The sequence below is a fragment of the Polyodon spathula genome, chromosome 15 (assembly GCF_017654505.1).
Source record: "Polyodon spathula isolate WHYD16114869_AA chromosome 15, ASM1765450v1, whole genome shotgun sequence".
Taxonomy (NCBI): domain Eukaryota; kingdom Metazoa; phylum Chordata; class Actinopteri; order Acipenseriformes; family Polyodontidae; genus Polyodon; species Polyodon spathula.
In genome coordinates, this window is record NC_054548.1 from 15,952,416 (window position 1) to 15,979,182 (window position 26,767).

The 26,767-nt window shown below is 36.4% G+C and overlaps 2 protein-coding genes across 6 annotated transcripts in view; one reads left to right on the forward strand and one right to left on the reverse strand.

Moving 5' to 3' along the window:
* The first annotated feature begins 143 nt into the window (after positions 1–143).
* LOC121327527 (oral-facial-digital syndrome 1 protein homolog) lies at positions 144–24,491 on the forward strand. 3 transcript variants are annotated; one of them, XM_041271597.1, is made up of 23 exons: positions 144–185; positions 911–1,019; positions 1,189–1,389; positions 1,479–1,547; positions 1,646–1,676; positions 1,934–2,038; positions 2,305–2,441; positions 2,715–2,888; positions 3,948–4,054; positions 4,700–4,819; positions 6,925–6,998; positions 7,264–7,355; positions 7,923–8,112; positions 11,471–11,601; positions 11,692–11,803; positions 13,787–14,398; positions 14,880–15,036; positions 16,040–16,131; positions 17,898–18,017; positions 19,157–19,329; positions 20,162–20,320; positions 20,582–20,649; positions 21,174–24,491. In XM_041271597.1, the coding sequence occupies exons 2-23, from the start codon at positions 924–926 to the stop codon at positions 21,217–21,219; spliced, it is 3,066 nt and encodes a 1,021-aa protein (XP_041127531.1). In that variant the 5' UTR covers positions 144–185; positions 911–923; the 3' UTR covers positions 21,220–24,491. The 3 variants fall into 3 exon arrangements, with proteins under 3 accessions (XP_041127531.1, XP_041127530.1, XP_041127532.1); XM_041271596.1 differs by lacking the exon at positions 144–185 and adding an exon at positions 192–287; XM_041271598.1 differs by lacking the exon at positions 144–185 and adding an exon at positions 192–287 and having other exon boundaries at positions 13,889–14,398.
* The window catches only part of LOC121327528 (neuronal membrane glycoprotein M6-b), a 40,457-nt gene continuing 36,382 nt past the window's right edge, over positions 22,693–26,767 (reverse strand). For 2 of the 3 annotated variants that reach the window (XM_041271601.1, XM_041271600.1), the window contains exon 7: positions 22,693–25,032. In XM_041271601.1, the coding sequence (XP_041127535.1) occupies positions 24,883–25,032 (150 nt within the window). In that variant the 3' untranslated portion in view covers positions 22,693–24,882. Of the gene's footprint in view, positions 25,033–26,075; positions 26,605–26,767 lie in introns of those variants that run through there. The other variant, XM_041271602.1, reaches the window with a different exon arrangement.

Genomic DNA, 26,767 nt, shown 5'->3' on the forward strand with positions numbered 1-26,767 from the left:
GTATCTCTTTAAAGAACCGCTCAAAGTAACTTTGAACCGCTTTGGCTTCTTCCACAGCCAATCGGATTAGAGCTCTCGAGGAAGAAACAAAAACGTAACGTTTAATATCCTTGCAGTGAACCCGGAAGAAGTAACGAAGCGTCTGTTGGTTACTGAGAGACGGGCAGCTAACCGGGATGTGAATGGTTGGTATAAGTGCAACTGTTATTGCTAATCCATAAATGAACTAGTATATATTTAAATAACGTCATAATCAGTATTTGGAAAGCGCAAGTCTATTGGTTAAGGTTGGTGTTCTTGTTAAGTATCTTAAGAAATACGTTACAGTATAATCAGTGTATTTGTGTGACATTATATATATTTATATATATATATATATATATATATATATATATACACACACACACACATATATATATATATATATATATATATATATATATATATATATATATATATATATATATATATATATATAATTGTTACTTACTGTTTACGTGCTTGTTCGACAGTTGACATTAGACTAGTTGCAACTGTTAAAAATGTGTCCAATAACATCTACATATACAAGATCTGTAATCGTGTAATGTAAGATTGTGTTGCCATTTTAGTTTGTATATACTGGCAAGTAGGCTCCTTCAAATGATACCCTCCCTCTCTAGCTCTGTACATGTTGTCACCGATTGGTTACACAACGTTGTATTTTGTCATTGGCGGTGGCACAAACGATCAGTAAAAATGTAAACATGAAAGATCCACCAAGAACATGTATTTATCGTGCAATACGTTTAAATACCATCTTTAAAGACTGAAAACGCGTTGTTATTTCTAAAGCAAAGAATGTTATAGTGGTAGGAAAAAAGAGATAGGGGTTGATGTTTCTAAATCTCTCTTTCTATTTAAATTACAGTACAAGTTTAAAAATGTCTTCCATGAAAGATGAAACAGTTTCACCAGATGAACTACGAAAAAGGCTTTACCAGACATTTAAGAACCGTGGGGTTTTAGATTCCTTGAAGGTAGGTTAGATTTATTTATTTATTTTTCATTGAAATTAATACATAAAAAATGAACTAGGAATACTTGAACCACTTTGTAACATGCTAAAGGCATCTTTTTTTCAATGGTTTCACAAAATTTATTTGACTATAATTCTCCTACTTCTGGCATATTTTTTACCTTACCTAGACACAGCTTCGGAATCAGCTAATACATCAACTAAAGCACCCAGTATTGAGTGGAGAGGTGCCCCCACAACCAATTCCTGTGGAAGCTGATTCTGTCCTGGTCCAAGCCTCCAACAGCTTGGTAGTAGATCACTTGCGTAGATGTGGATTTGAATACTCCTTGTCTGTTTTCTATCCAGAGTGTGGTCTGGAAACAGATAAGGTAAGTCCTATGATTTCAAGTTTTGATTTTTTTTTTAACATAAAAAGTATTTTTATTGTAAAAGCAACATTTTATCCTGTTTTTTAAAGGTATTTTCAACAAGAGACCTGCTTCAGCTAATGAATATCAGTCCTAGATCAATGCTGTATAAATCCCTTGTAAGTTTAATTTATTTTAAAGGGTTTTTTTTTTCATTTGTTGAGAGAATTGTGAAATGTACCTCCTATTATACTTTGTCTTTTTTTTTTTTTTTCAGACCTCAGCTATGCAAAATGAAAATAAGAAAGGTATGGCTATTAACTTATTTAAAAATGTTATATCTTAGAAACTTTTATTTAAAAAAAAAACAGCTATGATTTTTTAAAACTGCAGCATTCTACAATCAATTATCACCAATTATACTAGGACTGGAGAAGGCAGATGTTCCTGGAAACAGTACCATATAATTATTCACCAGATTTCCAACAATGTTAATCTAAAAAAGGCAACGGCCCACTTCTACCACCTTAAATATCAACTAATGTTCCTTTTTTCTTTCTTTCAGGTTTCCTGATGAAACTGCTTATTGAGTTGACTGATCACCTGCATAAAGTGCGCCAAGATGCAGATACACAGACAGACTTAACCCCGCATTACAGGGAATCACTTGGTAAAGAATACAATAAAAAAAAAAAAATTAAAAAAATACTCAGTTCTTATGAAAGAAACTTAAAACAAAATGGTTTCATGACCAACCAGTACGTTTTATTTTTAATCCATTAGAATAGTTCAAACCCCAATAATGTCCAACAGTGCTCCAATATTACAATATTTGGTGCAGCAGGACAGATTTGTTAACATTTGTAGTACCAGACCTAAATTAAAATTATAGGAAATAATAATAATAATAATAATAATTTTTACTCTTATTTATAGCTGAAAAAATGCAGCTGATTGATGACCAATTTGCAGTTCTGTATCAGAAAGGAAGCAGATGGGAATCTCTGGAAGCAAAACTTTCAGAATATCGGAAGGAAATTGAAGGACAGATTCAAGCAGAAATGGACCAAAAGGTACATAACTGGGGCAGATAAGTCAAGAATTTGTAAAGCAGTGGTTTTTCGTAAAGTATATTTAAAATATTTGTAAATTATCACAGAAAAATGCTGCTTGCGCTGTTTTTGTTTCAACAGTCTGCCAGGACCTCGTGAGTTAGCAGGGGTTTACTATGAGAAGGGATTTAAAACGTGAGCCTGGTGTTTGTATTTTTTGTTTGTTATTACAAGGCATAAGGGTGCAGTGGGTTTGTGAATAAAACTGAATAAAACAGTATGTTTTTGGTGTAGATGCAGCATTTCAAAGAGGTTGAACTAGCCAAACTGAGGATGGAGGAAAAGGCAAAATCCCACAAAGAATTGTCAGAGTTGAAACGGGAGCTGGAGAGAACCTACCAGACTAAGTCTGATGCTTTGATTAGCCGGGAGAAGAATTCTGTTGAGCGACTTCAGAAGCAGAAGGAGGTACTGTACAGTGAACAACAACCAAAGGAAATTGAGTAGTCCAAAGCTAAATACACTTAAGATCATTGTCGCTTTAAAGAAAAGGCTGCAAAGAATGTTGACCCAGCACCAAGTTATCACTAAGTTAAAATAATCGCATTTGGAGTTTGTTGTTTACTAGCTGCAAAACAATTACAAACCCAAATTAATTCAGTTGCTCCTGTTATATTCAGCTTTTAAAATATAGAATATGTAATAGTTTTTTGCAGAATACTTATTTTAGTAAACGTAAAGGAGTCATGCACACCAGCTATAGCCAGTGTCCTGGAAATGAACTCCCAGATGTTCTCCCTCATCGCCCTGTCTTTTTAAATGTTGTGTTCTTTGTTATACAGTTCAAGGTATTTTGATACTGCAGAAATGAACTTTTCTTTTGCCACTGTGTCCTGAAAAAAGGTGCACAAGGGAAACTGTTCCTTATTGGTCAGTTCCCAATCTGCCTTGTGACAAAATCGCAAAAATAGACACCAATTTATTTTCATGTTGCTCAAGTATCGACCCGTCACATAACTGGCAGTGTGAGTGGTTCGTATTATTTTTTTATTATTTTTGTGGCAAGGTGTGTCGTACTAAACATTCACTTGTCATATTGTGTCTTGTGTGAGTAGACCTTTATTTTTCTGACAATAACACTACATTAGAACCAAGTTCCTTTAAAAAAAACAAGTTCACATTTGTGTACATACTCAGTCTGTCTTTACTGACTGGTTTGTGGAACTGTTAGGTGGATAGATGTAAAAAATAAATAAATAAAATTGAAATAGGTTGCATTAGGGTCAGATAAAAACTGTTAAATTAAGGGTGGGAAGTTGGTCTATGTTGATTGCAAGCTCTAACAGGGATGTAACCATGTTCTTGATTTTATTTCAGTCAAGAGTAAAATGTCCTTTCTAAATCGATCTATCCACCATTTCAGTGTGGAATGTTACCAATTATGTCCATGCTTACAGACATGCAGTTTGATTATCTTTGATATTTTGTGGAGATTCCATTTAAAAACATTTTTCTGTTTTATTACAGATTGAGGAAAAAGAAATCTATACCCAAAGGCAGTCATTGCTGAAAGAGATTGAAACTCTGAGGAACAGAGATGCAGAACTGAAGCAAAGAACTGAAGCATTTGAAATGTAAATGTATTTGGTATCAACAGATAATGTTATTAAACTTGTATTTAGTCAGATAAAGAAGCTGAATAACTAGAAAGCCGAATAACTTAAACACTATTCATACAACTTATATTTCATGTTGTGCAACTGAGCATCTAGGGATATTAACCAATTTTGAAAGGGTCAAAAACCACCAACCGAAGTTCTTCTCTGCTGCATGGAAATAAAAACCTGATTTTGGATAAGAATCTTATGCATAGTTAACACACCCTAGTATCGTTTCTTGTAAAGTGCTTTGTGATGGTGGTCCACTATGAAAGGTGCTATATAAAAATAAAGATTATTATTATTATTATTAATAATAATAATAATAATAATAATAATAATAATAATAATAATAATAATAATACGATATCAGTAAAATACTGTAGCTACCCGAACTAATTTGAAGGTACTGTATGGTATTGTTATTTTTTTACAAGGCAATACAGAGTAAGCAGAAGCGACCTTTCCTGACAAGTCTGCTGGGTGCATAAGAAGTGCATTCTTCATAGCGGCTGGTTTTTGTTTCTTTGAGGGGGAAAATTAGCCACATGAGTATTATAAACATAAATATACAAACTAAAATGAACGTTGCAGTCTATTAACTACTTTTTGTATTTTCAGGAATTGTAAATTGCAAGAAGAGAAGAATAGGAGTATAGAAGAGGCTCTCAGACGGCGAGAGCTTGCAAGTAGAACTATTGAAGAAACCTACGATCAAAAACTTAAAAATGAACTGCTAAGGTATGTTTTTTTAATCTAGTTTATAAATCGCAAATGTGCAGCAAACACTTTTAAAAGAACAACAGCATCTTTTTTTCTTCTTTTTCTTGTTTTTCTTAAGGATCAAATAGCTTTTCAGGGAGACCTTAACAAATAGTAATAAAAAAAAAAATACAAACAGATGGCATTCCTTAGAAATCCTATACAAAAGCTGTGGTTTATTCAGCAGAAAACTAGCCAGTTTGTGGATAATTACATAAATACTGCTCAGGAAAATAATATTTAAACCAATCGGGAAAGATGTACCTATTTTAAATATGAAATAATACCCCCACCCCCCACCCCCAATGGCTTGATAATAACTTGACAATGTTATCCCTGGAACATTATTATTATGAACTATGCATCAACAACTACTGCTGCAGAGTCAGTTACAATAGCACATCAATTTTACCTCTCACCCGAAGGACGGAGCATAAGGAGGTTAAGTGACTTGCTCAGGGTCACACACAGTGATACAAACTAGTGGCTGAGCGGGGATTTGAACAGGAACCTTCGGGTATCAAACCCTTTTCTTTAACCACTCTATCACCACTAAGCATGTCTGTCACTCCCCCAAGCTTTGTGTTGTCTGCAGATTTGACAAGTTTGCTAATTATTCCCAGAGATAAGTCTTTGATGTAAATAAGAAACATGAGTGATCAGTGTATAGGGCCCTACTGCACACCGATGAGTGCATTGCCCAGGTTTTACATGCTCCTGCTGTGAGTTGATTCCCTGCAGGCTTATTAAACACTTACACAGGAAGAGGTAAAGTTCAGTGTTATGAACGTGCTGTGCTGGAACTATCCTCCTTGGTGATGTGCAGAAAAACCTGCATTTGAAAAAAATCCTCCTGGGGTTATCCAGTAAGCATCTGCTGCTTTTACCAGCAGGTGTCACTACTGGACAGATTTAGCTCGAACCAGAGTAAGTAACATTTTACACAGTGGTTTTCAACCTGTGGTACACATACCAGTACTGGTACGTGACCAGCTTCCAGCTGGCACGCAGAGGTAGTTGCCTTTATGATGATGTGACTCCCCAACCACAATACTCACTTAATCATAATGTGTCAATCTGTTTGTACCACTGAACCACCGGCAAAGAAAATGACTCGGAGCAAGTCTGAGAAATCAAAGTTAGTGATGAGGAACCTAAGCAGCCACTGTGTTTGTGATAAACTCTTGTCAGATAATTAGATGAAGCTGTCACATCTTGTGTAATACTTGGAGACAAAAAAAGAAAACTGGTTGTAAAGAGGTGGTCTGTTTTACAATAGCCATTTAAGATAGCACATATTTACTGGTATGCCTGATGGTCCCTGATGGAGACACTGATACTGGAGAGGAAAATGCTGAAAGCCACTGTTTTAACATTACATCTGCTGTCAGTAGGCTACTCTGTTTCTTACTAACTGCATATATTGAAAAAGGCATGATGTTGTGTAAGGTGAGTCACTGTTTGAAATGTCTAGACATACTGGGTCTGTTTCCAGAGAAGAAAGGTAAGTTTTTTAAGCCTTCAGGACAGTTCCTCTGCCTTATTAGAGGGGCCAGATTTTGCTGCCTAATAAAAGAAAACACGATGGGACAAAAACGTATTTCAGCAATTCAGGGAATCTGATTTGAGCTCCACTACTTACTTGCCCTTGTACAACAAGGCATACAATATGTTTTTTTTTTTTTTTTTTTTTTTTAAGTCATTTGCCAGAGAAGAGATGACACCATTGTGATGGACAGGTTGATGCACATCCAGTGCTCAATTACATAATATAAACATCTAAAATAAGAAAGTGTGTTTCTACTGACATGAATTTTCGTGCAAAATGTTCTGTAGTCCTTGTGTGTACTCGTACAGCTCAAGAATAGAAGTAGAAGGGTTTTAGTCCAGAGTTTTTGTGAGCTTGGTGATTCTCACCTCAGCTTGGGTGGCCCTACTGCTAATTGTCCACCTTTCACTGATACAATAATAAACCATGCCTGCTCATAAACTTTATTATAAATTAGTTTGCCAACCCTGTAGCGCTGCATATGTATTTGCAACAGTAATAAAATACAAATGTTTGATTGTTTTTATGTGCTTAGGTATCAGCTTGAACTGAAAGAGGACTATCTTAAAAGAACTGAAAAAGTCACAGAAGATGAGAAAAGGAATATAGGTTTGTTTATTATCTTGTGCAGTGTTTTAGAATTGGTCTAATATTTGAGTTATGCACACTTGAGATGTCACCACGCCTTAAGCCACTAACACTGTATTACTGTACTAATAAAGCAACAGTCTGCTTTTACAAGTAAACGACATTTTATACCAAACAAGTTGGCAAAGGCCTGTTGAGTACATTGCTTTAATTACAATTGGCAGATCTGTGCCAATATTCGAGTTCAACTTGAGATGTTATTGATCTTTCCTTTTACCTTTTTTAGCTGACGCTGCACGTTTACGTGAGGAATTCGCGGTTATCAATTCAAATAAAGAGGAACACAGGCATGCTTTAGCCGAATTAAGGAAACTTCAGGTAATTTTAAAACTGTCTAATTTAGTTTGAAAGAAAACTGTACACTTTTACACAATTCAGCTAGAAAATCAGTTTGTTGCTTGTACACAGCTCTTTTATATTGCTTTGTACTTGTACTTTAATACTGGTCCTATGTGGAAAACGACAAGTTAAGATTTAAAGCCTCCATCTTCAAATCTCAGCTCATTCCAATTTTGATAAAACATGCTATGGACATTCCTTAGCACAGGCTTAACTGATTTTGGTAAATATGTCTTCAGACTGTTTGGAAAATATTTTCATAATGTCCACAAGTTCAAATCCATTAACTACCTTAACTCATGTAGAAAGCACCCTTTTCTAAACTATATATATTATAACACATCAATCATTTTATAAAGCTAGTAAGAGTTATTTCTCATTAGTTTGTGACCGTTTCAGTCAGTCAAATTATTTTCTTTTCAAATAATTTGATTGACTAGGGGGAATGCTTCACAAGCTCAGGTTGAAGATTGGTAGACATTGTGATCATTATTTTGTGTAAAATGCAAATAGGAAAGTTTGATGTTGTTTTCTACCTGTGTGTAGGTGGATTTGGATTCTGCTAGTTCCCAGATATATCTGCTAACGCAACAAAATGAGCTTCTGAAGGAAAGACTGAATGAGACTACAGACTACCCCCTGCTGAAGAGGGAGAGACTGGAGCTGCAGACTCAGTTAAAACTGCTAAAGAGGCAACTTGAAGAGGCCCATGAAGAGAACCGCAAGCTCAGAGAAGGTTAGTCCATTGACATTTCAAATGCTGTCTGTATGGCTTTTACATGTTTAGAGTTGGTGATGAAAAGTTAACATCATAGGCTCGATTCTGATGAAACGAGTGCAGTCGCAGTTGCAGTGGTAAAGTCAAACGCGTCTGCCCCATAGGGAGTGGCTTCTCCAAAAGTGCGATTCTCATCAAAATAAAAACCCAGTGCAAGCGCATTTAGTGGCGAAGTGACAGCTCCCAGCCAATCAGGGCTGAGTAGGTTCTGGAATCTGCTACCCAATCAGGGCCAGGCAACTATCCCTTTAAGAGACAGAATGCACTTGCATCACCCCAAGGCACCGTTTTGAATGTAGAAGTGACGATCATGTTGAGCGGCAGTAGCACAGAGCAAGAAAAAGCAGCACAAGTCGGAACAGCAAGTGGTAGGTCACTCGACGAGAGAGTACGTAAACCACGCTTCACGACACAGGAGATTGCTTTATTAATAGAAGAGGTAGAAGCATGTAGGGCAATCATTTATTATTTATAATAATATACAAGGTACATTATTTCATGGCATTGACATTACCACATGTAAAATGTAAAATACTCACTGCCCTTCCTGATCGGTCTACCAGTAGCAGCAGCTGATTCTTTTTCTAGCGGGACATGAAGTTCTGCATCATCTTCCCTCTAAGCTTGTAATGTACTAGAGTTTCAATATAAGGGCTTTAATTAATATCTTTATTTGCTAGTCTAAATTAAAATAGATAGGTCAGCGAGGAAGCAGAATATTTTACACTGGCAGACAATATGCAGAGGGTGTGTGAACTACAAGAACTGAGACTTTCAACAAGCAGACAAAAGGTAAAATACACGAATACTGTATTTACATATTTTCGGGTGGATTGATTTGGAACAGTGATTAAACATAGTTTGAAAGATAACATTTGAGGTCCTTCATCAGAGAGTTAAACCCTTGTATTGACCAATCAGGTTAAAGGTTATCTCTGATCCATTTTGTAATTTGTTATAATATTTCAAACTAGTTAAGCTCATACATTATCAGGCAGCAAAACCGAAAACTTGTTTCAGGTCTGCTGATAGTAGTGACTTATTTCAATCACGGAAACAAAGCAAATACATTGTGTTAAGTTTACACAGCAGTTAACTCGTTAAAGTTGTACGTGATGCGTGCACACACAGCACTAGCAACAACCAGGGAAAGGAAGGACAGACATACACATACAGAAGTGGCACTCCTGTTATGCTGCTTTCCATATACTGTACATAAATATCGTGGCGGCGGCGTGTAGTGGGTTCCAGTGGGAAGAAGGAGACGCTGTAAGGGTATTTCTTTGGCTCTTGAAAGTGCCGGTTATTGCTCTTAGAAAAATGGAAAAGAATTGACGCTTATAAGTGCTGTTGATTATCTCTCTCTCTCAGACCTCTCTGTGTCACTCTGCACACACACACTACAGCGTGCAGACTGCAGTTTGAATAGTTGGGTCTGGCCACACCCGCCCACCGCCCCCTTTTTTTCCTCACAAATAACCGAACAGCACACAGACTCCAAGGAGGGGTGCACTCAGCCTGGTAGGTGGCAAAGAGCGGACCTAGCTGGAAACAAGCAAGTAATCACAAACACAGATACAACACACATGCTGTACAACAGTACACAGAACACAACTATTTACATTCAAAGTAATAGTCCTAGTCCCCCTGCAAGTTCAACGTAGCACAAAGAGTCCCACTCGATGGCACTGCGAGACCCGAAGCTACAATATTTTCCCTTGTAATAATTGCCATGAAAGTAAATTGCTACAGTCCTTGTGAAAATAAATGTAGTACTCCATTGTATCTGCAAAATAGGATTTTTTTTTTAAATTCATATATTTGTTTATTATTAATTTACAAATAATATTGTTAGTCTCTTACATTTTGTCGTTTTTTTATTTTTTTAGCCTTTTATTCAAAATATATCTTTGGTGTGTAAATTATTCAAAAATGATAATACTAATTTATCTAAAAATATGAAATGACTACCTGAGCACGATAGGTAAAAGCAAACAATAAAGATGACTCAAAAACATTTACACACTCATTCAGATTTAAAAATGGATCAAATTCTGAATATAGCCTTCATATCTATTCTTGTAATCCAACATTTCTTTAATTGTGTTTGCAGAAATGTCACAGGTTTCTCATGGAAATCATTAGGAATATGAATGCACTGGCACCTCCTCTCCGTTCTGAAACAAAATCTCAATCTCAAAACCATCATCTATACTCACTGTTGTCTTTCCCATACATTATCTTATATATCTTTCTATTTAGTATGTGTTTCGGATGGACAGAATTGCTACATTTTTTGGAGGACGTGTTTGCTCTTTAAATTGGCAGTAAGAAAACACTATCATTATACTTATTCCAGCTGGGACTGGCATTGTGGATGCTTTCCTGGAGAGGCACTGTCTGTCAATGTTCCATTACTTTGCAACAAACACTGCCACTGACAGTGCTGGGAAGCAAACTCAAAGCTTTGTGAAGCAGGGGGTCAGTGCACTAATAGGATAGGATAGAAAACCTTGATTAATAACTGCAGAGTGCCAGCCCTGTGTAGTCAATGACTTGGTGCTCAGCATTCAGCTTGCTGCTGTCTCTCCTGGTGTGTGATTGATAACATGCTTCCTGTGTGAGAAGGAGATGGTTTAGCCAGTCCCATGGAGCTGCATTCACTTTCTAGTCCAAGTGCCCATCAGTTGAACCATATACTTGTATACTGTAAATCATATGCAAATGCTGAAGTTCAACCTGCACTAAAAAACAAACAAACAAACAAAAAAACAATTGCATTTGTTCCTGGATGTTGTGAAATCACTATGATGTTCTCCAGTGATATTAGTATCAGTTTTAGGTAAGAGTTGAGGTGTTTTGTTTTGTGGTATGAGATGGGAGCAGTCAGTTCAATTGATAAAAAAAACAAAAAAACAAGCACTGCATTTTCCAGGTCTTTTTCATGTTGAGTTTGTTTTGAAGAACTTATTCATCATGGCTTGTAATATGTAGAAATGGGGAGGGGCTTCCACCAGTTCTGTCAGTGTTTATGTAGAGTGCTGTGAACCCCTTTTGTCTTCAGAATTAGATGCTATACATTTTAGAGAGAAAGGATAAACAGCCAAATTGTATTACACTATTACTATTCGTACATTACACAGTTAGCAGCCATTTAGGTTAGTGATTAAATGGACAAATTAGTCAAATTAATGGCATACAAATAAAAGGATGTTTATTTGAAACCAAAAGAGCCTTTAGTTGTATGTTAAGTCAGTTCGATAACAATTAAAAGGGTTTGTACCTCTTAACTCATATCATGTATTTAATTTGTTAGAATTTAGATGGCCTACGTCTGAATACTTGGCTCTCCAAGCTGAGTTGAGGAGAGTAGCAAATACCAGAAAACTGGACGAAGAGGAATTTGAAAGTCGGAAACGGGTGTTGGAGGAGCAGCTACAAAAAGAGGTACACAATCACTCAGATCTTCATGTCTTTTCCTGTAAACAAACATGTTTGTCTGTAATATACTAATATAAAACAAATTCCAATCCATAGGTTGAGCACTCTGCACAGATAAAGACCCAGCTCCTAGAATGTGAAGAGAGAGCACAATGGCTAACTACCCAGGCTGAAGATGTGAAGCTCCAGCTACGACAGACACAACAAGGTTTGTGGTATTATCATGGAACCCAACCTGCATAACAGGATTCATACACACACACACACACACACACACCACATATAATATAGAGCCGTCTGACATTTCTTTGCTTCTTGAAGTTACAGAGAAGATATAGTAGAAAAGTTGATTTGTTTCCCTGAATTCACAGGTTGTACAGTCTAAAATTATTCTTTTGAAGGTATTGCAGCATACATGTGGTGTCCTTAATTGAGCTTCCATTTGACAGTGCCCAGGGGTGCGACAGCTGAGTTAGGCACTAGAGTTGTGGCTCACAGAGCCGCTGAGGGAGACTTCTCTGGACTCTGCAGGCTCGTGCTCCTGCATCGTAGTTTTGTATTTCTTTCACTCTCTCTATGCTCCAATTAGTGTGATTGGATATATACCCCTGCAGCCACTGGCTTTATGTAGGTAACAATAATTGCGTGTTCATTAAAAATGTATGTGTGAGGAGGAACCATGCTGATGGCTAATAAAGTTCAGTTTAAAGAGAAATCACTAGCCACACACTGCGTTTAAAGTAAAATTAATAAAGGTTGTTGTTTAGAGTATTTTAACAATGTACATATGGCATGAGACCTAAAGCTAGCAATGTTAACTGTATCATAGTAAAGCACTTCCATTCACCTATTTCGGTCTCAAATGTTGTAGCAAACATGTATTTTAATTTTGATTTCCCTGTTTGATTCCTTTATCTTTCAGGAAATCTGTTGCTGCTTGACATCCTAGGTCAGGGATCTCCAACCCTGGTCCTGGAGGGCCGGTGTCCCTCCTGGTTTTTGTTCTGTACACTAAATTTAATTATTTGGACAAATTAAGCTTCTGATAATCACTTAATTGGTCCAATTAAGTCATTTAGGGTACAGTTGGGAAAGAAACCAGGAGGGACACCAGCCCTCTAGGACCAGGGATGGAGACCCATGTCCTAGGTCATTTCATTTCAGCAGCATCTTCTGAGTCAAAGCATGTTACTGGCTGAAAGCATGTCAGTCAATAGGGGAAGCAGCTGGTTGGTTAATGACAGGAAAGAAGCCAGTGAAGGGGTGGGGTCATTTCACTCTCCAGGTGAAATGACCATGAAAGTGCAACACTATCTGGAGGAAAGGCCTCCAGAGATTACTTTAACCAAGTGTAGTATCATATACCATGTTTTGAAATAAAAATACATGTTTGTTAAACCATAGGTTTCTTTCAAAACTGTGCATTTGAGACCTCTATAGTGAATGGATGTGCATAACATGGAAAATGAAAAGAAATAATTTTAAGAGCACAACAAGCTTGATTTATGCCTACGTTTTATTTCTTCAAACCTATTTTCTTTTAGTGTGTAATTATTACCAATCCTCTAATCAAAACACCAAATCCACCAAATTGAGAGTCAAGGTAGTTACTCCTGCCAAGTTAGAATAATGGGCGCAGCAACTATCGTGACTATAGACAAAACCAGAATTTATGGGAAATCTAGGGTATCGCCACAACTATTGTAATTGTTTGAATGCCATTCTACTAAAGTTGAAATCATCTTGTTCCTCTTTTTCCAACAAGGGTGCAATGAAGAACAAGTCAAATGTCTATATTCTTGAAACTTGACATACTCATACAGATTTTTATAAATTAGAAAATTTGAACTGGCAGTATTAATTACTCAATAAAGCCAAGTTTGGCTAGAAACCCCCTGGCCACACTCCCCGAAAATGTGGAAGTTATCATGGCCTTGCAGTGTCAAAGCGCTGTGACACAGAATTACTATCTCCTTGAGGCATAGATTCAAATAATTAAAAAAAAAAAAAAAATTCCCACTTCCCACTTTTTGTTTTTCATTCTTCTTGCTAATAATCGATGGATTCAGTTTACATTATTTACCATCTTCTATCAACTCCAAATATTTCAATTCTCAGTAATGTTCTGCTTTTTCCTGTCACCTTACCTTCTCCTTTCTCTTTCCTTCCTGCATGGCATGATTTCCTGCAGCTCTGGAGAATGAAGTTTTTCGCAATCCAAAGCCCTCTCTTGTTGACCGCTCTGTCCTTGACCTCACAGCTGATAAGGTTGTGCCCCCTGACATTTATGTAGATGGTCCTTTACTGAGGGGTAGGCCAGTGTCCGAGGATGTCCTGTTCGAGCCTGTTGGCTCAAAGTCCTGCAGGTATTCCAGGGCTTGGACTGCGTCCCAGGATTCAGGAACTGAGCTGGTGGCTGGTGCCAAGGCACGAATTAAGGAACTAGAAAAGGAGGCTGAGTCCTTAGAAGAGGCCTACAGGAACTACCAGCACAGGGCCATCAAAACAGCCATATCTGGCAGTCAACCAGCAAGACCTTGGTCTCCCCCAGAAACTCTCAGTATTCCCAGAAGGAGCCCATCTGCCTCCCATAGCCGAGTCACATTCGCAGACAAGATGCTTCCATCTCAGGAGCTTCATCTGATGGCATTAAGAAGCACGCTGTATGATACACAAAACCTGAACGGAGCTGGGATGCAAGGACAGGAGACCCCATCTGTGCAGAACTGCTTGCCTCCCAGACGACTCTCCTCCACGCCCCTTTCACTGTCCGACAGACAGGAAAGCAGAAGGCTTTTGGAAGGTATATTTTATATTGTTTCATAGCTCATGTGATATGTAGAAGGAGAATTTAATTCTTATGCAATAAAAAATAGCTTGCTTTGCTTGATAATTTCAAAAGTAACAGATTGTGCAAGTATTTTAACTTCCAATGTTTCTTTTAAATAAATGTTTCCCATTTGAATGGACATTGTAGAACACAAACATGGTGGTTAATTTGGAGTGTTAAATTTGTCAATTTGTCCGCCTAGATTTATGCTTTTTCTTGCTATAGTTCTCTGATATTTCTGCTTTTTGTCGTATGTAACTCAAATGTTTATAAGTTGTATTTTTTTATATTTGGGATGGGACTCCTGCACAGGATGGCAGTTTCATCTGTTTTTCTTTGCTGAGAAGAAAAAACATTAATTGCTTTGTTATAAGGGTAACTCTAAAAAGGAAGATCTCTACATGGTAGGTACAAAATTATTTTTCAGTGAATTGTGCTCTGTTACTGCTTACAGATCAAGAGGGTTCATTTCTTACACCCTGTCACCGCATCCCTGAACGGCAGATATCTCCAATTCCTTCCAACGGATACTCTTCAACTGTTGTCCGTGCTGCTGACACAGATTCTCCTGGTAGATCGTCATTGAAAAGCACTTCTAGAGAACACAGCAGGTAAAGTAATCCAAACTTGAGGGTGTTTAAAAATTAATGTCTGCTTGCTCATGATGTGATAATGAGGTATGAGTAAATGTTCTCCTGAAGTGCTATATACAGTAAAAGACAAGAATGTGTTTTCAGTTGGTTTTCTCAGTACATATTTTTACAGTGTGTTTTCCCAGCATTTTGTATTGTTTGACCATAAAGGCAATGTGCATTATATCCATCATTGAAACAGATGTTGGTTGGATTAAAATATATATTAAATTGTGGCCAACATTTATTTCCATGAAATACTGAATTATTGAAATATTTTTAAATGTGACACTCAAGGTAATTAAGGTGGTGCACTGGTGGGACTCAAATTTGCATTATGTACAGTTTGATCTTCTGTTGGCAGTTTGAAATTTTATTTTTTATGTTTTGTATATATCCCTCAGCTGTATCTGATTCTGCAAAAAACAAGATAAATAAAACCCAGAAAGACACTTTGTATATTGCCACCTCCAATACAAGCCACCTGTTTTCTTTTTGAATTCATATTCTTTCTCAGCAAGCATTTATGGCAGCAAAAAGTCTAAGCAATTTACAGGAACTTCTGGTATTATGAGTGACAGGATGTCTTTGAAGAACCACTTAATTGGTTTTATCAGAAGTTTCATCTCTAGTTGTGCCCATCCTATGGGTTTCACAGCCTGGTCATTTTTAAGCATTGTTTTTCACTTGTGAAAGTTGTGAACATAGACTTCTATAATAATGAGTTCAAAAGAAGATAACATTAGTAGTATGCCCCCCCCCCCCCCCCCCAAAATAAATACATGAAGATGGATGAATTAGCAGACCAGCAACAGTACCAGAGGGTTAACTATCATTTGTTATAAAACACAATCTCATGTCACAGTGTACATGCACTCATTAAACAAAGCTCTTCCTGTTTGAATGCCTGTCATGTTCATATCCTGTGAAGTAGATTCCTGTTCCAGTGTTCTGTGTTCTTAGTACTTTAACCTATCCACAGCTCACAAAAAAAACTTGGAGAGGTTTCCAGCCCAGACTCTTCACCACACCCTGAAAAATTAACATTTGAGGATCTCGCAGAATCTATTGAAGGTAATCCTTTTTAGTGACACATTTTAAATTCAGACTTGGTTATTGTATGTACAGTACAGGTTCAAGTCTGATCTTTCAACTGCTGCCCACTTGATGTAAAGAGGCAACCATTGGATGCACAGTAGATTTTCATCCATCTTATATATTCTTTTTTTTTGATGTACATGGCTTCTAATACCTATAGTGAAAGTATTTCTGCATGAATGCTTCTGTAGTTCTTCTTGGCACTTGAGGATGATTAAACTGACACATTAACCTTCACTCCACCTATTTACAGTTGCTTAATAAAAAAGACAGAAGTCACCTCTGGTTGCTATGCCCAGCTGTCAAGATCATTGATCTTGAAACTGATTCAATGGTACCTGACAATGCGGAAAGCCACTAATATTAGAGGAATACAGATTCTTACATAAAGGCCTTGCTGTTTAAATGCATTTTTTTTTCTGTAAGACCATGCATCACCAAGCGAGGTCCTAGGCATATTAAACCTTACTACCCCAATCAGAATGCTGTGTAAAGTGCTGTAATAATCGTATTTATAACAGAAGATGTATATACTATGTACTCAATTAAGAATGGACTTAATTCCCACCCCCCTCAATCTTGGAATGGTTGTACACTAGTAAGTATCTCTACCACCCCACACGTGGAAGTAAAAGAAGCAAGGGAAGCTGTGTCTCAGAACTGTTCAACTCTTCTGTTCATACTCTCTTCCGGAACCTCCGGCCCTCACAGACAAGCATGTCTACAAGCTTCTGATCACCGTACCCTCAAAGGCTTGTTCTGCCAAAGTCTGATTATTCACAGCAATCTCCTCTCCTGTTTACTATAAATACTTCTCTCCATCCTGAGCTCTGATCTAAGAACCACAACTCTTTAACCAACACCCCCTCTGCGTTTGGGCCGGAGTAGCTTGCACAAAGATTGTTACCGCTGTAGTCGGATAGCGTCTATTTTTCCTTTGACAGCAGGTCCTTCATATCATATCACACAATTGCCACATTATACTAGTGCATTAGGGAAGTCGGCCATTTTATAGTAGTGTGGTATTAAGTCAGTACCAAAAAAAATCCTTTGGCTTATTTTACAAGACATTAATATCAGTTTTTACTGTCCAAACTACCTGTGCAAGGAAGACAAAAAAAATAAAATAAACACCAAGCAGATCAAATAGAAATTTGCAGAACATTTTGAAATTATACCGTCATAACTACGTTTATGGTAACGCCCATTGTACTTTCTAAAAGTGATGTGGAGACCAAACTCAATTTATTGACTGAATACTTGATATAAAATGTGTTGATAATTACTGATACACTGACTGTTTTTATTGTCAGTTAGTATGTCTTTGGAAGTTTGAATCTAAAAATGTCACTTATGAGACGGTCTGTGAGTAGTACCAAGACTACATTTGCAAAGTTAGATAATAATGTTTGTAATGTGTAGCTTTTTTCATTTGATTTAAGTTTGAGATGTGTTACAGATCTATATCTGAATATGATTTAAGTATCCAGCATGTAAAGGAAAAACTATGTTAGGTCTCAGATACAAAATCTTTGTACTTGCAAGATTTTGCTAAAGGGCATAAATTAGAAGCAGGAGTGTGTTTAAGTGTCTGTGTTTCCTAAAAACCTATAAAGTGGTAGAAACATGGAATAATGTCTCCTTAATAAAGTGCTGGCTGTTTATGTATTCTGTGTCGGTACCCTTTCCCACCTCCATTATAGTAAGAAAATAAAGAGGCCATTGTGCTACTTTTTTTTTAGATCACAGTGACATTCCAGAGCAGCTTGAGGACGATGTGTCCCATCAATCTGAGGACTGGATGAATAGGCTCAGTGTCACCATCCCAGAGCCAATAGCTGCTACTTCACAGCAAGACCACAGTGAGTGCCCATCCAAAATCTCGATGTCGGTGCCCATTACATCCAACAGCAACACAATTAAGCATTTTGGAAATGTTATAATCAGTGTGTGCTTCATCAGTAGCATTTTTTTTCCCAGGATTGAAATGCTGCATAAAATGACTGGGCTTCTATAAATAATACATTAGCAAAATCCTTAAAAGAGTATTAAGATTTTGCCTACTCTTAAGCCCCTTTCACACTGGCACTTCTGCCTGGGTCCGGACCTGGGTTCTAGCTACACAGGTCACAATCTCGCGTAGTGTGAAACTACGTACCCAGGTTAACCTGGGTCCCAGCGACCCACCTCAGGATGTGGGTTGACACGCTTTGCACCGGCTTCAGCGAGACAAAATGCATGACGGCCGACGAAATAACAGCCATGCTTGCATGAAGGTTTCACTTCCACAGTAACATTTTTGTTTATTCTGTTTACCCATATTTTTGTTGCTTGAGACACACCATAAGCCAGATTGCAGCAGGGATGAAGAAACATTTGCTCCAATCAACATTTGAGCCGACGGTTCGATCCAGAGAAGACTGGATTATTTAATTTTGTGTCATCCAACAGTATCTTATTTTTAGTATAACAGTACAAATAAAGACTAGGTTGGGAAATTGATTTGAAAACCTTGGTTACAGAACTGTTTACCTTTGAACAATTAAACGGAAATATAATGCTTGTTATATTAGGTAAGTCGTCAATATCAAACTCCAGACATGCCCAATCCTTTTTGATTATCAAACTTGTGTGCATTTGAATAGACCCATCATACAAAATATCAAATAAGAATATAGACTCCGCTTACATGGTTTAGATTACTTTTGTTGAAGTACATGGTACTTTCTTATTGTAACCACAAGGTACTACTATAAACAGGTAAGTACTGTATATACTATATTGTTTTGAAAACTTAATGTTTTACTGTAGGTGTTGAACTGTCTGCCCTTTATTATACATATCACTATATACTGATGAACAGGCAGACAGTTGTTTTGGGTTTTTTTTTTCCCTCACATGATCATTATGTGTAAGGTAATATCTAAGACTTAAAAGTATTTGCCCATTGGTGTGATGTGAGTAATTTTCAGTTTTAAATCTTTCCATTATAATTTTATAGCAATAGATCAGAAAATGACAGAAGGGGGAGAGAGACAGAAGAGGGAGGACAAAGAAAAAGAAGAGAGAAAATGGGAACTGGAAAGAAAGAATAGAGAAGAAAAAAGACTACAGGAGAGGCAAACAGCCTGGGAGAGAGAGCAGAGGGAACTGGAACAACTAGAGCAGGAGAGAGTGAGTTCATAATATACAAGTCCTAGCCATCTGTATCGAGAGATAGCAAACTCATTCAGCGACATCTGTGTTTGGTCTGTGTCCACGCGTAATAAAAAAAAAAAACAAGTCCAGGTGGTGGGTTCTATTGAAACTGACTTTGTCAGGTGTTTTACATTTCCTCAGATGTTTATATTAAGTCAAATTAAACTTCCCCATATTATATCCAGAAAATTTGGGACAAACCATTTATTTGCTTAGCTATTAAGGCATTCACACATGCCATATTTTGACAAAAACATGTTGGTCCTATCGCTTCACCAGGAGTGTGACTGTTTTGTGTGATTCACTGGGTTCAGCCAGTTTTTGGCTGTTTAAGGTTAACATAAATGCTGCAACATGTTGGAGATAATAAAATGTTTAGTATGGGTTGTTGTTGGGTTCCATGTAGATCCTGTGGCCACAAAACACTAGAGAACAGATCCCTATCCAAGATGATCCACGCATATAAGACCAGAGGAGATAAATGGTTATCCTCGGACACTTGTAATTGTTATTTCCAATTTTAAATGGAAACAGGGGGCTCAATCTGCTTGTAATGAACAGTAATAGTGCTAGTTTTTTTAAGGACAATGTGCGTTGCCTGCTTTTTGTATTATTACAAGACTTTTACTAAATTAAAAAAAAAAAGTGTGTTCTGTTATGCAAGGATTTTTATTATTATTGTTATTATTATTGTTGTTGTTATTATTGTTGTTGTTGTTATTATTATTATTATTATTATTATTATTATTATTATTATTATTATTATTATTATTTATATATTTTTACAAATCAATTGATTTGTTTTTAGAAGTTGCTTGAAAATTCACAGCATCACGAAGACAAGAAAGGAGAAACAGAAGTGGGGAAAACAAAGTCCAAAATGTCTGAATCAGAAGACAATAATTCCAATCCTGTTGAAAAATACCTGAAAATAGTCAAGCAGCATAAAGAGCCAGAACTGGAGCAGGTACAGTACTGCTTGCATCTGAGTTTTTTTACCAGAATTCTCGGGGCTTGCCCAAGTGGAACAGTAGTCTTGTTGTCCAGTCTTTGTTTTTACTGCTGTTTAATGGAACAAAAACATGTCCAGGCTTGCTTTGCCTCTGTTTAATGAAAATGTGTATCACTTATGTAAAATTATGAAATAATACAATCAGTATATCAATAAAGTTGCATCTTTGGTGCAAATATTTACCATCTTTATGTCATTTTGAAACTGTTTTTTCAGAGTTTGAAGAGGGAAGCTGCAGAGCAGAGCTCTATTCATGATAGACTATCAGATGAAAAAGATGACAGGTACTGTGTGAACATCTTGACCCCGTTTTTTTTGCTTGGTGTTTCCAGACCTTTTAATAAAATTTCAATAAATGGAACAATGGCATTTACAACTAATAATAGTATTGTTGGGTCCACTGACTGAAACGCCTATCGGCTTGCTATTGTTTTGTTATGCCATTGTGTAGACACAATGGGCTCTGTTCACATCATTTTAATGACCACAAGTTTTTTTTTTTTTTTTGCTTTTTATTAACATTCTCTTAGGTTGCTGATGATAAATACTTGAACTGCAAATTAACCAAAATGGGCTTCAATAAAACAGGTCTTAACAAAACATTCCTTAAAATAGTTGTGAATAGATCCCATTATTTATGTAGTAAGTTTTTGGGACTTTATAGGCATTTCATTATCCTGGGGGAAAATCACTCCAGAAATAAAATAATTAAAGGTTTTTAGCCATTTTTGTACTTGTTTTGGAGTGTTCTGTCGGCAGGAATAAGTTAAAGCTCCTGTTTGTTTGGTTTTTTTTTTCTTTCTTGTAGTATTGCTGGTATTTCACATGAGGATACAAATGAGGATTTCTGGTGAATCTTTTGTGCAGTCACTGTCTGAACCGTGGTATGATGTTCATCTATTAATTTTACAAGGTTTATGTATTTGTATTTTTGTTCCTTTTTTAAATATGAAGATGCATGGTATGATTGTATATGTGTACATGTTAACAATAAAAAAAGCACTATTCTAAACTTTATCTTAAATTGTCATGTATACAGAGAAAAGTTTGAGTTATACCATGCATGTGTGTCTTAACATATTTGTCCAATTCATCCCGAATGGAGTAAGGCATCCCTGTTTTATGATTTGTTAAATAATTCATAGTTTACCAATCAGCTGTTGTCCATATGGCTCTGCAGAAAAAGATTATAACACTCTTGGAACAAGATACTTGTATTACATTGGAGTGTCCCTATACTTTTGCCCAGACGTACTGTACCCCTGTACCAGGATGCTATATCTTCTCTGCAGCATCTTAATAGGCTAGCATCCACAAAGAGGATTATGCATTTTTTTTCTGAGCCTTGCCTTGCCACCTGGATAGCCGTTGATAAGAATGGTTTATCTCACAGCAAAGAGTCAATCAGCAGCTTGCCTTCAGACTCTACAGTATCTATTTGCTGCAATGAAGGGTATTACCCCGTCCCATTTGCCAGGTGATTTTCTTTGAGTAGCAGCAGACAAAAATAAATAAGTGATTCTGATTACTGAAACTTTCTGGCAGCATTTACAGGAATTTGTCTTGCTGGGATGTTCAGGAATAAAGAAAATGTGTATAGAATTAACCCAGATATTCAGTCAAGTAAATGAACAAAATTCAATAAAACTTTCTACAGGCACAGTATGTAATGGAAAGTATTTTAAATTAAGGGCTTGTAAAATTTCAGGACAACATTAGGTTATTGCAGTAGTGTGTTTTAGGTGTCCAATGACTGGAGGTTTGATTGAATAGTGTATACACAGTGAAACCGCACAGTTCCCTACCTCTTATTGCTTGAATACTTCTACTTGATTGTGAAGATCCTGTTTGTCAGTCAACACTTGATAATAAAATTACTTGATGTGTACTTGTAACTTTCAACACCTTGATGGGCTGAATTCATTTTTAATTTTGCAGATGTGTTCTGTTACCAGATGATAAATAATTCATGATTTGTACACTTAATTCAGCATGATGATAGTCCTGTTACGTTTATATGTATGTAACTTAAGTTTTCTCTGACATTCACTTTCATTGTGATTGGGTTTCCATCGGCCACATATTGACATCAGCCCTTCACATTTTTCATTCAGATTCTAGACATTAAAAAAAGAAAAGACCAAAACAGTTGTTATATATGTAACAGCTAGAACTAAAGGATTCAGTGAACCATCTCCCTCGCTAGTATAAAATCTTGACTTCGTCTGTCTGATTTTAACTATTTGGAAGACCTGTACAGGTGCAATGTATAGCTATTGAGAAATAAAGGATCATTATATACAAATAAGAAATGCTAACCCAAAGTGTTTTATCTACAATTGTTTAATAACTGCTTGAATAAAACCATAAGGAAGCCCTTGGCACTCATAGAAAATACTGATTTACTATTAGTTTATAAAATTGGTACCTTTTTGACTTTTGAATAAAAAAAAATAAAAAAATACAATAAGGTCTATTAAACAAAACTAAAAACTGCCATGTCCACTACATAAATTGAAATGTATCTCCTTTAATAGAAGGATGTGGGCAAACACTGCCATAGTTTGTCAGAACAAATGACAACACATCACCTGTATTACTGCATAAACAGTTACTCTCTTCCATGCAATAACGATTTAACACTAAGATATTCGAGTACATCTCTTCGACCTAACATAAAACAGATAGTATATCAGTAACACAAGTCAGTTTTTTAACCTTTACACATCTGAACAATATTGACAAACATTTTCAGAGATTTTGAAATAATTATTAATACAATATTTTAGAGGTTTTTCATACCAAATACATAGCAGCAGTAAAACCAGTAACCTTTTTCTAAAATCCAAAACATCATATTCCTGATGCTTTAACAGCACGAATTATGTGTACAACAGGCAAGGGCTGAAATGCCTTAGAACTTCCATGTGCCAGTTGCTGGCTATAACCTTTCAAGCACCCTGCTTTGACTGTCTTTTGGCTGCCTTTGCAGATAGATGAAACCCAGCTTTGTTTGGGTATGTTAGCAGTGATAGCTGGAGTGGTACTGGAAGGGTACACTGAAAAGAAATAGCGTTTCTCTGTGGTTTCCATCAGCCTTACTTAAAGGTGCAGTGGTTAAAGGCGCAGGAGGTTGTGGATTCATTTCATTCAAACCCCATTTAGGGTTGACTGCTAATGTTCAGTACTAAAGTCTAAATTAGTTCCCTGGGTTATACTGGCCATATGGTGAAGATGGTAAAACCTGCTAGGTTAAGAGATGAGAAAACCATAGATAATGCTGGAGTGAAAACAGGTGCTACAGGCTTCTTGTAATCCTGCAGAGCCCAAACTCAACCAAGTTGTGATTGAGTAGAGATGGATTTCCCTACAAACCCCTTTATATGTTATTCAGGTTACAGCTGACTGTTTAAACACTTCAGTTTGCATACAGATGTTTTAGTTGGGTTGGGCAGTTTTGCTACCGTGCAAGAACATGAAGTACTTTTTATTTCTGCTTTAAAAAAACGACTTGTTTCTGTATCAGCTAACCATTTTCTTGGGTAAACAATATTAACTCAATGAAAATAAAGAGTATTCAACCCGTTTAAAGGAAATCAATTTGAAAGTTTCCTACATGCAGAGGTAGTTTTTCCTCTGGGTCTTACACCAACACTTGTTTTCCCATGCAGAGTGTTCCCATGGAACATACAAAACATGGAAAAAGGAGATCAAATGGAGGTGCCCCAAAAAAGCAAAAATACATCAGTATTGAATCCCCCTGAAAATCTTATTATCCCTAAGCCTTATGCTAAAGAGGTATTAATCTACATATCTAGATCCCGCCCCCAATTCCCCAAACAGGAATGCATGCAGGGCTGATTTTTTATGGAATGCTGCTGCAATATGATTTCTTACCACTGCGTTCTCATTTTGCTTAAATTCAAGTCTAAACATACAATGACAATCGTGCAAGTAGAAATAACACATTGCACTAGTTTTTATTCATTCTCTTCCCCCTTTAAACCGGTTCATGTGTAAGGCGCATATATTGTATTGTGAATATAATCTTTAATGAAAGATGAAGGAACATTAAGCTCAGAAGAAGCTACACTGTTTTTCTTTTTTATTTAGCAGCTGTTAAATATGCTAAAGTAAGAAGAGCATGCCGTAAAGCAGCTGAACATGTGTTTTTTTTTTTTTTTTTTTTTTTTTTTTTTTTTTTAATAAAGTAAAAAATAGTGCAATGTTTTAAGCTTTACCAGTACAGTCTGGTTAAGAAAAGGGTAAAAGTCTACACACAAAAAGAAATATTCAAATTGGCATACTTTTGAATATATCTTTTTTTTTTTTATAAAACAAAAGAGAAAATATAACACAAACGGAGGTTCCTACAAACTTTTCCAGGAGAGTTATGGATTAGTTTGTTAGGGGGACCCACATTAGCACTGCGCTGCACAGGTCAGTTTGTATAGTTATCATCTGAATATTATCTTGTTGAATTACTATGGTTGGTGAATGTAGAATATGTAATGCCCTTATGTGTAAGAATTGAGCTGTTCCTTTGACCGGGACTGGATGTCTTGCAGCTCTTGCTCTTCCTTCATTTTGATGTCTTGGTACACATGCATGTGACTTGCATCCTTTAAGTAGGCCCAGTTTGCTGACAGTATCATGAGGAAGTGAATCTGGAAAAGAAGGGTGAGGTTGATGGCTAGTGAGCATGTCAAGATGCAAAGCAAGCTACTAGACAGGCTAATTAAACACACACATGTTACATGTCAATAAGCACCCTAATATTGTGAGCTACTGAAGTTAAAAGGGTGTCAGTTCGTTTTTTTTTTAAAACAGTTGCATGCGTTTTTGTTTTTTAGTTCGTTGTAGAGTAATGGGGGTTAGTTAATACAAAGTGCAGAGATCCATCAGTGGCACCAGCCACAGCGTAAGTTACCAACCTGGATTTGGTAGGCACGCAAAAATGCAAGAATACAAAGTAAGAACACATTAAATCTGCACTAATCTACCCTACAGTTGTTTTTTTGTTGTTGTTGTTTGTGTTGAAATAAATACCTATGAGAATCCTGTAACATTTATAAAAAATGAAGACCAAAAAGAAAAATATATAGATTTTTTTTTTATTTAAACAAAGGATGTTTATTTTGTGTATAAAGAAAAAAAAAACTACAGTTTTCAAAATCTTAAGAAAAAAATTAAATACTTAATCAACAAAGATATATTTAGAAAGTGAAAAATAAAAGCATGCAGTCTCAGGTTAACAAAAAAATAGTGGCACATTTAAACATATTTAATGTCCGGTATGAAAAAAAAAAAAAAGAACAAAACATGAACATTCCTATTAACAGTTGCAACTACTACGGCAGAAGCAGTTTTCAGTCTTTTAAAAGTAAATTTATTTCTAATATTTAAGTAAAAATCTTTCAAATGTAATCATTTCCAACCACAGACATCAATCATAAAAAGATGCTTCTTGCATCAGCCCAATCCTTTATCAATGTCTGTTGGAGTTTACTGTCCAAAATGTCTAATACTACATCTACATTTGATGGAGTTCTGCTCCTAATGCTTAACGGTATGGAAGCTGGCTTAAAATGGGGTTCTGTACTAGTAGAAGAGTTTTCAGTGATCGTGTTATGTATGATTACCTACGTGACACCACGGGCAACAGAAAAGTTTGCTACTGTCTGAAGACAAACACTGGCACAACATGACCTCAGCTTTAATTCTTTAGTTTTATTTGAAGTACTTACACCACAAAATAAAGATTAACATAACGGAATGTACAAACTGTTTTGATATGTGTTGGAAGGCACTGCAATATCTTAAAATCTTTTAATTCCCTTTGCTAAATATTGAAGTGGTCATCAGTTAAATTGAAGAGATAAAAATCAAGGAAAAGTGGTGTGGTAATCTGTTACAACCAACATCAAAAAGATACTGGAATTTCTGATGAAGACAGCCAGATGCCATACCTTTCTATTGATAATCTCAAACTGTGCCAGTCCCTGTAAATAAATGCTAAATGTTGCGTGCACTTTGCTATTTATTTACACATTATGTAAAATACATTTGTCTATGTTCTGTTTTAGTCCATGATGTCAGTGGTTGCTCAATCTATTCTTTGCAGCTTCATAAACTCTGCACTGTGTTCTTAATACAATTTAAAATTTAGTGCAGCAGTCTTCTCGACTCTTAAACTTCAAAACAGCATAGTTATACGTGGTAGCCATCATGTAGATCAGCTGGTGGAAGAGAACAAAATACAGGGATGTAAGACAGTGTTCAGTGTTTCCAGACCGCAGCAAGGTCTTAGAATGTTATGCTGCTGCTGCTGCTGCTGCTGCTGCTGGTTTTTAGATACAATAAGTTTACACTGCAAGAAGGAGATACAGCTAGTGTTCCACA

Coding starts and splice junctions, on each gene's coding strand:
- LOC121327527 (XM_041271597.1), top strand. CDS start 924: ATGTCTTCCATGAAAGATGAAACAGTTTCACCAGATGAACTACGAAAA. Junction 1,677..1,933: donor GCAAAATGAAAATAAGAAAG/GTATGGCTATTA, acceptor TCTTTCTTTCAG/GTTTCCTGATGAAACTGCTT. Junction 2,889..3,947: donor GACTTCAGAAGCAGAAGGAG/GTACTGTACAGT, acceptor GTTTTATTACAG/ATTGAGGAAAAAGAAATCTA.